Consider the following 18,455-nt stretch of genomic DNA (forward strand, 5'->3'; position numbering starts at 1 on the left):
CGACTTGGTTCTTAAACTGGCAGCCTAAATGAAGACCCAGTTTTACTGTATTCTCAACTCCAGAACTTGATAGTGAACCAAAAAATCTCCTCATAAAATTCATATTGTGAGCCATCTCGTCCAGGTGACTTGGAATCTGGCACCGATCATGACTTCTCAGCTCTTTCTTTAACCTCGACCTGCTTTAATAACAATCTCTTTTATTTTTCTTTGTTTGGATTTCAATTTTAATTTCAAATTGATTTCTAAAAATAAACAATTCAGGCAAGGTCCTTAATGGCTATTCGCGATGAATTGAGAAAGGTCCGCAGGTGCTTAGACATGAATCAAAGGAAGCAAAGGCAAGACCAGCATCAAGAAGGCCAAACAGTTGGCCAGAAATGGGAGGAAAAAGTGGCAGTTCCTCCTAACCCTCTGAAGGATAGTGGAAAGAGGAACAGAGGAGGGCAAGAAGCATCTACAGAAAATTACTATTACTAGAACAAACAAATTAGAAAACCTCACAACCTAAACAGCGAATGAAAAATTACTCTTTCAGGGGTTCATATGTAATAGAGAACAACACCATTAACGCATCAACAGCAACAAACTCACCATATTTGCTTGAAAGACATTAACAGAATAACAGCAATGAAAAATCACCACTACAACTGATTAAAGATAGGCAGCATGATTATACAATGTCGGGTCCAATGGAATCAACTCTTTGGGAGGATGAAGAAAGAATAGTGTCCTGCTCGTCAAGGTAAGCTTTCTTTCCAGTAAGTGAGTAACAGCTTGTATGGTTTAACAGTACTTTTGGCTAATGGCTCTGGTTCTGTAGAGATACAAAATCTGGAATTCTTTAGTAATTGCAAGGACTGCGAAAAATTTATTCCATGTGATCATACCTCATCTGCATAAGACAGAAAGAGGAATTTCTTCAATGTGGCAATACCTCCTGCACAAGACAGAATGAAAGAAGTGATAAATTAATTGGTTGCAAACCGGGGCATTTGGGAGTAAGAACAGAAGCTCTGATTCTGATGAGCTTACCTTTGGATTGTGAGTTTAACTCGAAGCTGGCAGTAGGTGGCAGCAAAGGTAGTTGTGGGCAGCAGGTGGAGCGGTGGCTCACGGCAAGGGGACAATGGCTCACAAAACCATGTGTTCTCTGCACCTATTCTAGCAAAAACGAGATAGAGAGAGAGAGAGAGGGTTTTTCTGTTTTTAATCGAAATTACAATTTTACCCATGCTCATTAACAGGTTAGCGCATAATAGATTGAAATTTATTTTGAATAGAACAGAAATTAACTATCTTGCTCAGAAATTGAAACTGAAATCCAACGAAAGAGGCCCTTAAACACATGGCCACATTAAGTGAAATGTGTGAAAGAAAAGATATTAGGACCAATAAGGTGGGTTTTGAGGCAACCAAATTATGGTATTTTATTATAGTTGTCGCTGTAATCAACCAACTCAAAATGCTAATACACATAATCATTCCCCCCCCCCCCCCCCCCTTCTTCCCCTTCTCCCCCACCCTCCCCCTCTCCCATCCCACACCCCCAAAAAATACACCAAAAGAAACAGAAGGAAAAGCCAATACAGTTGCAGATTTTTTTTGAAAAAAATCATACATATAAATACACCCAAAAAATGATTCACAGGATGTCTATAAAAAAACTAATGTTACATGCAAAGGCCTTTGATGAGTTGGAGAAAGAGAGACTCTGTTCAGACAGAAGACTTTGATGAAGGATGCTTTGGATCTTCCACTGCTGGAACGTGGACACTAGAGCCTGGTGGTACGCTGCAGGAGATCTCTCTAACTGGGCTTGTGGGAACAGGTAGAACATCCTTGTCCACCACTGGACTTACAGTAGCAGTAAAAACATGTGGAGATGGTGCTGAAGGTGATGATGATAGTGGTGGTGTGGATGGTGGGGTTGGGGCTGCAGATGTAGGAATTGAAGTGAAGCTCGCACTGGTGGTCCTAGAAACTGAAATGGGACGAACTTCTGTGACCTCTTCTATGCCCTCATCCAAGTAAACAACATCCTGCATGGTGAGCTGGTGGTATTCGACAATCTCTCTCAGGAAGCGATTTTCACGTGCATAGATAGAGTTCTCATGTGCCAAACGAGCCTTCTCAGCCAGAAGTGTCTCCAGTTGAAGCCGAATCTGAGATGCAAACATTGTTTATCAAAATTTGGAATAGACATGATTTGATCCGAAGAAGGCATTTCCAATTCCCATGATAGTTCTCTACCATCTTATCACTGATACAATATTCATGACTCTTGAATAGTTGAATAAATGGAACATTGTGGGAGGAAACACAACGCACAATCATATTTTATCACACATAATCATCAACAAAAGCATTGTCACAACTCCATAAGTTCAGCTATCATAATCATGTCAGATCATGTATATCCAATAAAATAGTACATGCATCTACATCCCATCACCTTGATATCATTTCGCCCTTCCAGCCAACAACCAGGCAGATAGCTCCTTACTAGGAGCAGGAAATAGCCCTTCACCGTGCATGATTTCATTCATAAGAGTGACATGTTCCTTCAGATGTACTAATATAGTTCTCTCTTCCCAATATTTGCCATTCCTCCTTCCCACTCACATGCAAAATATATTTGAAAGGGAAAAAATAAATGACATGCACACCAATTGATGCAGATCTGAAGACTTACATCCGTAGGAAGAAGGCCAACAAGAGAGGCCAAACTGGGGCCTAGTCCTGTTGATGTTATGCTGTTTTAGTTGCATTCTATACTTAGTTTATGAGTCTTTGTTATGTTTTAATTGTCACTTGAATCGTGGTCTAATACTGGTCCAATGTTTGAGTTAATTTAAGTAGTTTAATTTTTTGAAGTTAGCAATTAAGTTCCTCGGTCCACACCACTTACAGGCAGGTATAAGATTAGTTATGTGGTTGTGTAATGTAAAGAGAATTGGCTAGGGTGGGATTCCCACTCCAAGCCCAACTCAAAGTCTTAGTTTTCAAGTTATAAATAAAGCTGTGTGTGGGGGGTTTCATTACCTTACTCTGAATTGAAGCTTGCTTCTGCAACTTGTCTTCTACTGTGAAGATTTCCTTGTGTTTGATCAAGGTAAAGGGATTAGTGTGTGATCCAATTGACAACTTGCGGTGTGAAGCCCGGGTAGATCTTCTACTGTTATTGTTCAAGTTCTACTACTGATTTACTGGTTTGTAATCCTTAATCTCAGATCATAGCCATTATCAAGTAAGTGTTCTTAAATTTCTGCAACTAGAATCCTAGTTTCTAATTATTCTGATACAAGGGTTTTTTCTAGAGTAAATAAATCAGTCACTCGATCTTTTTGAAATTTCTACCACATGTTCACAAATCCTAATCTAGAAATCGATTCAAATTTGGCCCTGTTCTGACAGCTAGATTTGGATATATTTTTGTTTTCCTTATTCTGCCCCTACCTCCATTAAAGCACTGTTTAGACCTTCGATCACCCATAACCGATTCTGTTTACATGACCTAATTAAGCTGCTGATATTAGATTACATCATATCTGAATTTAGTAAATTAATTTCATATTCTAAACCCGAAATTACCCTGTTAGCCCTACTCCTATTTTCACTAGGAGTTGATCATAACTTCTGTTTTACCCATCCGTTTTGGCTGAAACTTTCACCAAACCTCTCCCCCCCCCCCCCGCCCCCATTACCTATTACACTTGACCTCATTCACAGCCCCATCCAACCACCTATTTTATTGTTATCTTAAATCACCCTAATCTGAACCTTATCCCCCTGAATAAAGATCTTGTTTTGGCTACTGATTTGATATTCAAACCAGTACTACATTAACAGACTAATAATAGAACAGGGAAATGTCAAAATGCAAAAAGTAAAACACAGACCAATCACAAATTTAATAAGCATAGCATGGAATTAGTTCTCCCACTATACAAACTCTCTACCTTCAGCCAACAGATCTGCCAAGGCATTAGCCAATCAGGATATCCAAAAGAAATCATGTTCAAATAACAAGCACATGACAGGTGTTATCCAAGAAATGCAAGTGACTCCAGTAGCCACCAGCTGACCTCCTGACTCCTAGATGGTGAGTGAATCAGCCACCAATACCACTCTCTAAAACACCACTAAATGGCCAATCTCAGACACCAGAACCTTTATCTTTTTCCCATCTCCACTTTCAGCAACATTCAATGTACATCCAAGCATCAATGATCCAATACCCATTTAATGTCCATGATCCAGGTGACTAAGTTACAGGCATAAAGGACAAGCATTCAGAGAGGCATGGCAAATGTTAATACAAGGAGAAAGATATCGCCATGTATGTCCCGAAGAGGACACAAATTCATATCTATATCCATGAATTAACTTACAAGATTGAGACTTAGGGAGAAAATATCTTAACCAAGGGTACAGTTTAGATTGGTATGTTTTAAAAGAGCTGTCAGATGAATCATCTGAGGTCCATGCCATGGTAAACAAGAACTCATTTGAAGAGCAGAAATGCAGGCGTTGTCAATAAAATCCACGCAAGCACACACACACACACACACACAAAAGAAAATACATATAAATGCATCATAAAAATCAGAACCACAAGAGATGCTTTTCTCTAAATTGAATTTGTTTTCAGAGAGGGGGGAGAGGAACAGGGAAAGCCTACCAGATCATCATCCTCTGGACTATCCCCCTTCTCATGACTCTCCCTGAGAATTCTATTCTCCTCTTCTAGCTGAGCACATCGCTCCTTGGCAAAAGCCAGATCTGCTTTGACCGTTTTTAGCTCTCGTAGAAGAAGTTTGGCTTTGGCTGCCGTTGCCATTGCAACCTGTGTCTCAAAAGAAAGGCCAATCATATATATTACCAGCAGAAAGATACATTTGGAAAGCAAATTTTAATGAAAATAACCGAAAAAAATAAACAGACCATATTAAAATTAAAGCCCCCTAAATCTGAGTTAATAACTGATGAAGGTACTGGAACATGCCACTCACTGAATTAATAAAGATTATTCAATTATTTTGGTTCATCTGTTAAGCCTTTCTAACTCCAAAGTACAATACATACTACAGGTCAACAAATAAAGGATGGCATCAAAGCGGACGCATGATTAATTTAATTGTTTATGAACATAAGAACCCAACCAATATTCGCAAATGCTTTTACTATATGATCCAGTGATACACAATTGCCACCTTACGTCGCGGGATGCCTTGAGTTGAGTCTCATGGTCCATTTGCATCTGCGCTTGCTGCTGTGGAGCACATACATCATTGGCTTGGTTCTGTGAATCAGAACCGCTACCCTTTTTCCTGATCTGCAGCCTACGGGTTTCTTGAATGATATCAGCAGTACGATTCTCAACAATTGTCAGACCCTCCTGTACAATTTTCATACAAAATATATCAAAGCATGGACATGCAGTAAATATATACACTGAGAAAGAAATAATGAAAATGCACGCATGACATATTTCTCTTTGAGACTGACCTTGGAACTTAGACCAGGCAAAACATTTGAATTAGCAACAATAGTGAACTTGAATATTACATTATTTTGAACTTTACCTCCAAAGATTTTCCAATTGTACCGCCAAGGTAATTAAGAGAAGAGGTGATTGCATCTAGCCCCTTCTGAATTTTAGGATTCTCCGACTTGCGACCGCTCTCAGATGATAGATAAGGCTGCTGGAACTGCAATTAGAAAATAAGCACAATGAAGGGACACGTAAATGTAAAGCAAAATAAGAAGGATAAAGCATTTCAAAACAAGTGGCCACTGAATGGACCAAAAGACAAATTTAAAAATTCCATACTTAAGAGTGAGATGGGGTGAGGACTGAAGCCTGAGTCTATTGCGTTGACCACCGTTGAACACAATTAAATCCCTTCAGTTAACCACTTTAAAACTAGTAATTTTGTAAGGAAGTGTATTATAAGTACAAACGTCTAAAAAAGTAAGTAAAAATATTTAAGGACTGAGTTTTCCTTCACCCAAGGTGAACAGAAAATATCTTAATCCACGGGTTTTGGTGGTTGGATGGGACTCCAGGAATAAAGCCAAGGGCATTGATGGAGAAAAGTCACTTAGAGGGCTTATTTTATTGGGAATATGCCTTAGGTTGGGTTATGTATGTGTTGGGCCTTTGATACTGTGGGTTTACTTTGTAATTGGCCAATTTAATGAGCCTAAAATATGGGTAGAAAGTAGGAAAACAGGATTTACTTCATTAGTTTAGTTAGAGTCCTGTTTTGAGTCTGTTTTCTTTAATATTTCACTTTCCTAGTCAATTTAGGTTACTTTATTAGTTAAGGATTGGGTTAGGCCTTCCCTTTTTAGTGTCTAAGTCTATTTTTGAGTCTTCTATATAAGTTTGTAAGGGAGGCCAGCATTGTACACGAATTTGAATAGTAGAAAAGTTTGCTTATGCAATGTTGAAATCTTGAGATAGGATAGGTGAGGCCTAGGGAGAGATGCCCATTCCATTCCCCCATCTCCTTCCATTGATTATAGACTCCAAGCCCTAACTCTGTTCAACTCGATTTCAAGAGAATAACAAGATTGCTGAGATTTCTTTCTACAAGATTCTTTCATTGATTCTTGAAGATTACTCTCATCAGCCGAACCATCAATAGCATTCCTATCATTGATCCAAAAGACTCTAGGGTTTTCCAAAACCCTAAGTGCTGCTCAATCTCAGTTTCTCTTGTTCTGATCGGTTTCTTCTATTGGGGAGAGTTCAACTTAATTCTTCAAGAGATCATTCAACTTCAATTGCAGCTTCAACAGGCTATTATTTTGTGGATTATATTCCTTGTGGTTATCAATTTGAGATCTCATCATTCTCTTCCAACAAAGTTGAGATCCCATTGTTCTCTTTCTTGTCCTCTGGGTGTTTTCTATTTGATCCTGCCTGGGACTAGACCTATTCTGGTTCTTTACATTACGCATTTCGAACTTCATACAATGGGGGGCAGAGGGAATAATAAAACCTAAATGGCTAGATTCTCTTCACCCACGATGAAGAAAAACTTTCGCCAATATTTCATCGAACAGATACCACAGATAAATGAACATGTATACTTTCTGATTGATATTTTAGAACTCAATACTGTATATCGTATATTTGAATTTCAAATTTAGCATCGTATTCAGATTGTTATTGCTTAAGGATATCCTTTACACTTCTATTTATAAAGTTTTCTTCCAAAACTAACATTTTAAGGATGGTGATACGGGTCAATTCCTTGGTGACCTTTCTTTGGACAACTTAACTTTTTGTAATAGTTAGACAATGAATTATTGAATAAAAGTTTTGAGGCATCCTTGCACTCAGTTATGGTAGTAAATCATTGTTTCAACAGCTGGGACAGCTGTGGGTGAGAGACCCAGGGCTGAGAAAGCCCATCCCCCTCTACCCCCTTCTTCTTCTAACTTTCTCCTCCCTTCCTACTCGACCAACATTGCTGTGCTGTTTTCTGTGACTGCAATTAATCACTGTGAGAGTATACTTTGAAGACCCGAATCAAGCCGCTGTCAAGTTCTTATTAGTTGCTGCTATTATACAACCTGAGGCTCCAGAACACCTGCGGATCTGCAGTTTCAGCCCAGTTACTCCTGCAAACTTCAAGCCTTGATTCCTCAGTAACTTGTACTCTGTTTCAGCAGGGGTTTGGAGGACTGAATCTCACAACCCAGGGCTACACTCGATCCTGACTTGGAGTCCAAAACTCCCCCTGGTTTGCAAGATCTCCAAAGACTTCCTATTTTTGAATCTGTCCTATATCTCAGCAGCCCTGGGTCAGAATTGACTGAGATTTGGAGGGTTTTCTACTGCTGTCTGGGCCTTCACTCGACCTCAGTTTCAGCCTATACTGGCTGGAATGTTCTACAGCACCACCTTCTAATTCTGAGATTTACCTTCTATTTTGAAGACCAAGTCAGATCTCCACTTCTGACCATCAGAGTTGGACCAGATTTGGAGCAGGCATTCACACCACCAAGGCTAGTCTTCGATCAGATTTGGAGTCCATTCCTGCGGCTGGTTTGCTCAGATTTGATTACTTTCTAATTTCAGCCTTTTCTTCTATTTTGTGTTGTGGGTTTAATTTGGGGCTAGGTTAACCCTAACCTAGTCTTACATTAAATACTTAAATAAAAAGGACTCGTTCTACACTGAACTTACTTCACAGCACATGGAACCAACACAATTTTATCCATGTACTTAATCCTGTGTACAGATTTAAAACCCCAAATACGAGCCTTATAAAAGAGGCTTTATTTTCACATCTTAAACTCAAAAATAAAGCCCAAGGCCTATGAAACCCATCCATAGGCTAAAATAAAATCTTCTGAGGCCCAATTGGACAATCTTAACTGCATCATGGAACCTTGACTCTAGGCAAAAGGTTGGAAACAAATTAATTCAGCTAATAAACATTCATGCTTCAAAATTTTAGGACAAAAAATTACGTTCCATTTTTTCTTTCCTCTTTTGTATTGAAGCTTCGTAAAGATTCCAAGATTTTCAACCGAATTATTCGTGTCCCAAAATATTGCAAACTCCAAAAAACACTAATTTTTCCTGAACCAATTCTGATTTGGTCTGAATATTTCTTATGTTTTTTGTGAATTTTCAAATTATGCTCACTCCATAGGATGCTACCATTATCCAACCTTGTCCACCAGAGTATGAAAACCTAAGAAACCTACTCCATTAAATACTTCATCCATGAGCAACAGAAATTCCCAAACTATATTCTAATTAGCTCTAAGGAGCAACATCCTAAAATGCTGGACTAATGTCTTGCTTAACACATGGTCCAGATTGTCACAAGGTCCGCATCCCCAATCATGAGAAAGAAAATTGGAAAAGGTGCATATCAAGTTCTGTAGTGAAAATTTCTCCCAACACCCCCTCCAATAACAATGAGTTTTCTGTTAAACCAGTTTAACTTTAATAAAATTTTAGGGGAAGGAACAGGCCACATGGGTAATCTAAGAAATTACAACAGCTCAAAAAGAGTCACTAGTATTCTTCCACCTCCTTTCAGCTTTCTGTTACCAGCATAGAGAGCCAGAATGGCAGAATATTGTAGGTTGCATGCCCATTCTATCAGTAAAGAGTCAATATACCTTAGGAGCCCCATTGCTTTATATTTTGAACTTCTGTTTCTCTCAGTTCCCTATGATAGCAAAAGGAACCAGATTCCACAAAGAAGCTCCCTTTGGGCCCATCTGAATGGTATGCCAATCCATGAACATTTGGTGAATTTATACGGATTATATGAGAAGTTCTGGTGGTTATTTTGCCCTGAAAAATGAGTGGTACATCTAGACTAGGCCAGCAAAGGAATGACTAGTATGTTATCAAAGAGAAGAAATGAGTCTGAATGTAATGTTGATTCAGAGGGATCTAACTTTTATAGAATTGACAAAAAAGTAGCCATTAATAATTGAACCAGTTCTTGCTACTACTGAAACATGGAAGAATTGAAATCTTGGATCAAAACACTGGTAACATGAATAAAAATGGAAAAGTTCACGATTCTGTATTGAATCAATTCCATGCCTGTTCCAAATTAGAGGAATGTATAGTATTGAAACGAAGTGGTAGAAAGCAACATGTGACTTGAAAGGCATGATCGGTTGTGAATTCTTACATCCACCATTTTTTAAAGGAATAAAGATGCTCTTAGCTCGACATTGTTTTTTTCACTATCAAGGTAGTTTATGTCCACAACTAGCTAATTTTAGGGGGGGGGGGGGGGGAAGGGGGGAAGGGGGGAAGAGGTGGGGCACACTGATGCAGTTAGATCATCTAAATAGGCTTAAGCCTTGGGTTGGGTTATATGTGTTGGGCCTTTAGTCCAATGGGTTTTTATTGTAAAGGGCCACTTGGGCCTATAATATGGGTATAGGCTAGGCATATGGGATTACATAGTTAAGGCCTGATTTGGTATGATTTCTATTTCAATTTCAGGGGGTGATTTCTATTTCGGAAATTTTTTTGTTTGATTTTGCACCTTATTTCAGTGACATAGAAATCAAGTGGAATAGAAATTTTAAAATAGCTGAGGAGCTGTTTCAGAATTTCTATTTCATTTGATTTCACTCTTGCTCTTTAATGAGCACATGGTTAATTTGATGGGCGCAGTAGTAATTTGATGTTAAAAATATAACACCACCCTTTTTCTCCTAATGATCTCACCACCACCCACCCACCGCCACCATTGCCACCGGCCCACCACCAACCCACCACCGTTGCCGCCACCACCACTACTCCGCCCCCACCACCACCCTTCCCAAAGAAATATAGAGAATCTATTCTCATAAATTGAACTACCAAATGGATTTTTTTATTCTTGAAATATTTCATATTGGTACAACCAAAACAATTTCAATTTTTTACCAAAAATCTATTTGTTGACTATTTCATGAAATCATCCGAAATAGAAATAGAAATCAAAATCATACCAAATCTGGCCTAAGTGTTTTTATTTCTTTATTTTAATTGTTAATAAGTGTCTTAGTTAGGCTCGATTAGGCTTCTATAAGTCCAGCCCTGTTTTGAGTCAATTTCCAACTCAGTTAAGGTTAGTAATTAGTTAAGGATTGGGTTAGGTCTTTCCTTTTTAATGTTTAAGTCTATTTTTTGAGTTTTATATATAAGTTTGTAAGGAGGCCAGCATTGTACACGAATTTGATAAATAAAGTTGCTGCTTTTGCTATTCTTCTTCTCCATTGAAGATCTCTAGTGTTTGATCAAGAAACCCCTTGTGCGTGCTCAAGGAAAAGGATTGGTGTTTGATCCAATTGACACCTTGAAGTGGGAAGCCCGATTGGATCATCCTTATGTTCGTGTTCTGTTGCTGCTACTATTCTACTGGAAATATTGGATTCTTCTTTTTAATTTCTACCATTAACAAGTAAGTTCAGACCTTGAGTTTTCTACAAATTCCTATTCAACCTAGAATTTACATGTTACATGTTTTTTGAGATTAAGCAATCTAGCCATTAGATTCCTTCAATATTTTGACCATATGTCCAGGAACCCTAATGGTGAACTCGATATTAGTTTGACCTAATTCTGACCAGCTGATCCTGAGTTATTTAATATTTCCAATTCTGTCCTTATTTCTTAAGTCGAATTCTGTCATTAACAAACTGACTCGAACCGTGACTTCTGTTGATCTGTTAATGCTGATTTTTATGGTCAATGTTCAGATTCGAATGTTCATCCTGTTCCTATAATCTGATTTCTGTTTCGAAAGGTAAATTAACTGTCTTGCCCCTATCCTAGATCAACTAGGATTACCTTCTATTTTCTGATCTAACCAATAGATTGATCCCACCAATTTTTAGTAGTTGTTCTATTATTGATTTGTTGAACTCGATCCCAGTTTCAGCCTTGTTTGACCATCTGATTTTGTTTAATTTGATTTCTCTTAAATCTGGATTTTTATTCTCTGAGAAAAGGTCCTATTTTGGTACTGTTTTGATTCTTCAAATTCAGTACTACATTACACGTTGTCACCCATCTAAACAGATTTGATGCTTCTTTCATCCCTGCTCGAATTTGTTTACATATGGATTCAGCATACCAGTTTACATTAATCTTGCTTATTCCAAAATGGTTTCCCATGAAGATAGGGTATCGTTCTAAAATATCAATGCACATGTTTCTATGGTTTTCACAATGTTTACATAAGATTCAAAACATATACATTATGCTTACAATTATCTACATTTTCATAATCTATCACAATTAAGTTTCAACTGAAAAAATGACCAAAACTTAAAATATTTTGATCCTAAGATATTGAACAATAAAAACCACAGAAATAAAATAGAATTACTCAGAACAATGATAAGAGTAAAGGCCAAAATATCAGTTTCCATCAACTTTTATGTGTCAGAGGAACCTAATTCTCACCCGACCACCAGTTGACGTTTCAAGCACTTGGGGTGTTGTTTTGTTAGATGTTTCAAATTGTTGGGCAGCATTATCATCGTCAAGAATCGCTTTAGCCTTTCTAGCAAGGATTCCCCAAAACCCATGCTTGGACTCATTCAAATTCTCAAATGATGTATATTTATAAGACGTTGGATCCTACATTCACAGACAAAATCAGCCTATTAGTATCAAACAAAACAAAGATAGGTTGCAAAAGGCTAAACTACAAGAACTCAAATAAAGAATCAGATACCACCATTACAATAACAATGGATTTTTCTTTGTTTTTTTTTTGGGGGGGGGTGTTGCAGACAGACTTTATTTTTACTAGCACTCCCAAATGAACAAGCATTCCCCTACAAAATCCAAGTTTCTAATGTGGCAAATTCTTTTTTCAATCTGAGAGTTACTTGAGCTGCTCAGAGTGGACTTATAGATTCTTCACCAGATACAGAGGGGGGAGGGGGGAAATTTAGAAATGCAGACTTTTGCATGTTAATCAAATGATAAATTCAAGCCAGAAGAAAGTGATTCAGCCCAACAAAATCAGGCTAAAACTGCTAGAACTAAATTGTCTTTTCTATGTCTTTGATGAATTGATCAGAACAAGGCTTAAATTATTCACTTATCTGTCGCAAAATATTAACTCTAATCAACATCATCTGACATTTTAATGAGGAGAAGGTTCTGATAATATTAGGTCAGTTTTAACTGCATTACTTATATTATCTTCTATCTCTACCTCATTAGCTAAATGGATTGAATATGCAAAAGATCAAAAGTCATGACTTTCTTCCCGGAAGAATACCATCATCACCATAGAATCAAAATGAAAGCAATCAGAACACTGCTCTAAAATCAGAATCTCAACGAGTGCAATAAAAATCAATTAAATCAAAATATATTTCCTACTCTTGTGTCTCCTCGCTGCATTTGTAGGAAATGGAAAATGTTTTGCCCTATTTCAATGCCTGGCTAATATATAAGGCCCCCTGAAATCTAACGGACAAAAAAAAAACTCTTATAAAGATCCAGGTCATCATCCCTCATAGACCATTCCAATCTAAAACACAAAGAAAACAATAAAAATGAAAAAGGGAATCAATCATAAACCGAAAGACCACTATTTTGATCCAGAACAAGCATCAGCGGAACCAATTTAAACTTCTCCAGCTAGGCACCAGGGATAATTTGATCATCCAAAGCCATAAATTTGAAGAACATATGTAAGTATATCCTGCCAATGGACGAAACCCTACATTTTTTCCGCACAAGGAGGATCGAACCGTCCGATAGCAAAGATAAACCTAGAAAGAAATTTCTTTAAAGAGGTTGATTGTTGAACCGACCTGTCTGGATCCAAAAGATCTTTGGTGATTGGGTTCCTTGTAAGCGGAGGCCAGTGCGGATTCGCCATAGGCAGAAGAGAAAGACGAATCACGATGAGCGGAGGAAGCTCTGATGGCTTGTGCGGCTAGAGACGAGGAGGAGCTTTCTTCCGAAGGATGTCGAATCTCTTCCTTGAACGTCGAAGCCTTGGTGAGGCCATGTCTTCTTCGATACGCCATTAATTATGAATGAAACCACCACGACGAATCTACCAGTCCAGGCTTCCTTTCCAATCCTAAGGGGAGAGAGGAACTCGAAATCGAAAGCCGTTAATAAACGACCTCCCCCTCGTTATATGGAAGAGAACAGAAGACTCGAAATGCGAATTCAAACCGGCCCCCTTCTTGTTCTCGACCAATTTCCCATTCTCCCTCCATCTCTCTCTCTCTCTTCTCTATATTTGGCACGTTTCGTTTGGTTTGGTTTCATATCTGGTTCCTTCTCTTTCTCAGTTTCTCTCTCCCATCCTTTTACCCAGGTTCTCTCTACACCTGGTGAAAGGAAAATCTCTTCCTTCATCCTGGCCAACTGATCCTCCCTCTTAGGCTCTGATTGGATTCAATAAGGGTATTTCAGATCATAAACAATAAAAGGTAGGAGTTAAAAGACAACCCCAAAGTCCAATCATAGCGTCAACGTCATGTGTATCGGATCCAGATCCTCTATAACTACTTTGACGTCCAACTTTTCTTTAATCATCCATTCAACGACTGGGAGGATTTGGACACTTATGTAAACATTTGTCAATACCTAAAGATGTATATCCAAGTCCTCCCCACCATTGGAGAGGGTCTTTTTCCCATGTATGCATAGTCTTCCGATGAGAATATGCATACCATTGGCCTCCCTACTGGCCCCTTGTGAGTCTTTATCTTCCCCCCTTATCCCCACCCCCACCCCCACCCCCCAATGTAGGTCTCGTGTCAAAAAAATAGCAGGTAATGAAACTCATCTACCTGTGCTGTCACCAGCCTAAGAGAGAATAAGGATGTGCATTCTCTCCTTTAAGCTTTAAGTTAAGTTTGTATGGTTACTATTGTTGTTCCTGCCTCCCTTGTTGAAGGTTGGCCTTTGTCTGTGATTTTCAAGGTTCGTAATCTTAGATCAGATCGGTATCGGTTGAGACCGAGCCAATCCAATCTACTTATATGGACAAAAGTAAAATGGTAAAAGAAATTAGATTTCTAATAAAAAAAAATAATAATAATAAGAACAAAAGTATCATATTTGCCCGAGTTTGGACGATCCCAATCCAATCTATCCGATACCAAAATTACGAACCTTGGTGTTCTCACGTTCGAGACCCCCACGCCACATATGCAGTCCAAAAACTTCTTTTTCCACCTAAGAGGTGAGTGAGACACAAAATTAGGAATAACCTTTACCAAAAGGTAGTTACTTTTTTTCCATATGTTCTCTCACTCGAGCAACCAAATGATTGCATCTATGTTGTTTCTCTTCCTTCTCCTTCCCCACATCTTAAGGGAAAGCAACCAAGTGTAGCATAAAAGAGGGACAGGCGCAGGATAAGGGTGAGGGGGTTTGTTCTTTGCCCTCCCTCTTTACCCACTTGGATGGGAAGGGTGGTACTAGGAAATTTCCCATGTACATATAGGCCCAATCTAATAGCCCATTTAAGGATTTACCTTAGCCCAGTAACCCATCTCATCAATGCCCATAGCTAGTAACCCAAATATGATTGATGATGCTTTCTAATCGATACAGATTGAAATACCAATATTGATAATGCTTTATTCACCTTACCAGTATTATATATACAAGCTAGGTAATGGAAATTTTTATTCAGGGATACCCTTAAACTCACCCTATAAGGAGAGTCCAAGTTAGGGGTCCCCACATCCTCCCTTGAAGATTAATAAGAGTAAGGTTATTATTTGACCTTACCCTATCTGTTACCCCCCCCCCCCCTGCAACAGATGTGAATGGGAGTTTGTAAAGACCCACATCTTAATTGATGTTTGTGAAGACTAATTTTATCAAACACACATCTTAATTTTGTGCACCTTATGGAAACTAATAGGAATTTTGAAAGAAGATTCTGATAGGCACTATAAATTATACTACATCAGCATGACACATTTTTTGTTTTGAGAGTTTGATTTCTAATTCTTAGGGTAACCAACTTGGTTCTTGAAGCAAGCCATGTCAACTTTAATGACACTTGAGCACGATTGAGTTGAGGAAATAAACCATATGATGGAGGCAATGTCCTCCATGGATTGTAATAGTAACATTGACTAAGATATTAAAATTTAAAATAATTTTTCCACCAAAAAAAAACTATGAAATAAATTGGAAGTTTTTGAAACTTTAATCTCTAATTTTTTTTTTAACCCCTATATAAAATCCAGGAAAAGAAATCATGCACTGCCCTTGTATCAATTTTTTTATACATTTCTTATATAATTAACAGTGAGGCTCACATTGACACTCTCTTGCCTACTATGACTATGTGAATCCTATGTGGACTCTACATAGATGACATCATTTTCCAGCCCCTCATTGATGTAGCATGTAGATTACTTCTTACATTGCCCTTGTCGAAAATTCTCTCCCATAATATTCTCCTACTTTTTCATTGAATTAGTAGGAATAATGTTTTAAAATTCAAAAAAACCCAACTCAAAAGTCTATTGGGTCAAGTAAATCAGTATCCCACGAGTTGACTCAAATGTCATTAAATGGTAGAAATTTTGAATGGAATTTTCTAAATGACACTGCTATAGATGTACATAGAATTTGTGACCTTCTTTTGATTGCCCTATGTTTTATTTCCAAAGTTCTTTAAATTGGAGGTAAAAAAAGATTTTCAAAATAATTTGAAAATGACTTATCATTCTATTATTATCAAAACTTGTCATTCTCTTAGCATATTTTTCAAGGATACATGTGAAATGATAAAATTTACCCTCACTGGAAATAAATGTGCTATACTAAAGTGTAAATTTGTTTGTAATCGAGCCTATTACGACAAATTTTGTAGCCTCTCTTTTTAACCCTTGTTTTCATGTTTTGAAGGATTTGAAACTTTTGGCTTGGTTATTTGATTCATGACATTTAGCTTGGATGAATGACTTGAGTCAAAGCCACAAAATTATAGGGGCTGAGCAAAAACAAAACCTCATAGTCTTTCCCTACCCTTCAAATTGAATATCCTTTTTTCCATTATTGCCGCTAATAAACTTTGTGAAAGGTTTGCCAGAGCTCCCGTGACTTACTTCACCTTTCACTGCACATGGAATTGCATCGGCAAATCCAGATCAAGTTCTTGTCATTCTAATTCAATTGAATACCCCCTTTCGTATTGGCACACATCTCATATATGTCCATACTTATCTATCAATACTCTAGATATTACCGTTCAATCTCCCGATTCTGAGTGGAAACAAACGATTTAGATTTAAAAAATAAAATAAAAAAGATGATTCAGAATTTTGTGATATTTGAAAATATCACATTCCATTGTTACATGGACAACTATCCATTAAATTAATTATTCTGCTTAGTTAAAGGAGTTTTATTCCTTTTTCTAGCCATTGATCTTAAAACAATGTCTCCTATGAAATCCTACTAATTCCGACTTAAAATGTTCTGAAATTTCACTAAGAATATGACGATTATCCTCCGCTATAATCAATGTCATGCTCACATTTTAAAGGGACCTTTGGTGAGAAATAAAATGATCGTCCCACCCCCAATGAATGACGGAAATACCGCCCCCATAATGCTTTTACATGCATTCTTATTGGCCCTGTGTAAGAACCACGCTCCCAATAGAGAACTGTTGCCCTAAAATTTGTTAGTACAACATGTGCATACTGCATTGATTTTCATTATCAAATATCTATGCAAAGATATATAAACACCCGGAATCGTAGCTGACTGGTATTGAACACACGATCAGACCAGATCAGATCAACCTTATTAATTTCCTTCACTGTAATTCAGAGAGAGAGAGAGAGAGAGATGGTTATTATGTTCATATTTCCATAGAAGTCGCATTCTGCAGACCCTTGGATTGGAATCTTTAAAACAGATCTGCAGACTTAAATCCGCGAATGCACATAAAAAGGTACATCTTGTGACATTGTAATTTATTCATTTTTGGGTTTTGGGATGGGCAGTAGTGGCACTTGCAGTATATGTTTTTTTTTTTGGGTAAAATCACTTGCAGTATATGTTGGCAGTTGGAACTTAGAGCACATTGGGGGGGGGGTTGCAGAGCAGAGCGTTTGGTTTTAGACTTTTAGGCACCCAAGAAGGAAGACTGGAAGAAGAAAGATGCCAAATGGCCAATGTGAAAATTCCGTCTGACTTTGACAAGAAGTTACTATTTGGATCAGTCCTTGTCGATCATTTCGTATTCACTATACTGAAGTAACTGAACTGTACGGTCTACCCGAGAGACCCAATGAGATTTGAGAGAGGCATGTGTAGGACTTCAACATGGATAGGATGGTAATTTCAAGATCGATCAATATTTTTTTTTAACAAAAATAAGAAAAACACATAACTTGACTAGCCCATATCACCGAGTTTTGTAAGGACGAATTGAGTTGAAAAACCTGATTTTCTAACTAAAGAAAAAAATCGTCCCAGAACAATTGAGCAACTCTGAAAACAAAAGAACCTATACCTTTGAGAAAACTGAACCCTGAAAATCTTCGTATAAGATCACCTGTTCCAGAAAGGAATTGTTTTCACAACATATGGTGAAGATATTCACCAATGGTTATGTGACACCATGGATTTAGTGCACGGTAACGTATCAGATATATCGACAATCTCGAATAAGCTACCGATGCAAATTGGAAAAATCAGCCCATATCAGACAATTTTGCCCCTGGTTTTCTTTACCAATACCTCAAACCATGTGTAACACTACTATGATTAGACTCTTGTTCATGGTTCACCCTCACCTCCATTGTTCCTGATCCAAAATACTAATCTTGTTAAAAAAAAAAAGATGCCTAAAAGTGGGGATTTTATAGAAAAACGAAGATAAAGAGAAAAACAATCACACAAACACACAAGACCAAATTTTACGTGATTCACCCTCAAGTATGTA

At 37.8% G+C, this 18,455-nt stretch overlaps 1 protein-coding gene across 3 annotated transcripts; it reads right to left on the bottom strand.

Annotated features, from left to right (window-relative positions):
• Positions 1-1,576: 1,576 nt before the first annotated feature.
• LOC122648819 lies at positions 1,577-13,734 on the bottom strand. 3 transcript variants are annotated; one of them, XM_043842061.1, is made up of 7 exons: positions 13,327-13,734; positions 11,957-12,133; positions 5,589-5,714; positions 5,222-5,401; positions 4,685-4,849; positions 1,777-2,165; positions 1,577-1,725 (listed from the first exon to the last, which is right to left on the bottom strand). In XM_043842061.1, exons 1-7 carry the CDS (start codon positions 13,543-13,545, stop codon positions 1,719-1,721), a joined length of 1,263 nt encoding a protein of 420 aa, XP_043697996.1. In that variant the 5' UTR covers positions 13,546-13,734; the 3' UTR covers positions 1,577-1,718. The 3 variants fall into 3 exon arrangements, with proteins under 3 accessions (XP_043697996.1, XP_043697994.1, XP_043697995.1); XM_043842059.1 differs by having other exon boundaries at positions 1,577-1,714; positions 1,770-2,165; XM_043842060.1 differs by having other exon boundaries at positions 1,577-2,165.
• Positions 13,735-18,455: the final 4,721 nt, after the last annotated feature.

Source organism: Telopea speciosissima, chromosome 1 (genome assembly GCF_018873765.1).
Source record: "Telopea speciosissima isolate NSW1024214 ecotype Mountain lineage chromosome 1, Tspe_v1, whole genome shotgun sequence".
In the NCBI taxonomy this organism is placed as follows: domain Eukaryota; kingdom Viridiplantae; phylum Streptophyta; class Magnoliopsida; order Proteales; family Proteaceae; genus Telopea; species Telopea speciosissima.

Coding starts and splice junctions, on each gene's coding strand:
- LOC122648819 (XM_043842059.1), bottom strand. CDS start 13,545: ATGGCGTATCGAAGAAGACATGGCCTCACCAAGGCTTCGACGTTCAAG. Junction 5,402..5,588: donor CAATTGGAAAATCTTTGGAG/GTAAAGTTCAAA, acceptor AAAATTGTACAG/GAGGGTCTGACAATTGTTGA. Junction 4,850..5,221: donor AACTCAAGGCATCCCGCGAC/GTAAGGTGGCAA, acceptor TTTGAGACACAG/GTTGCAATGGCAACGGCAGC.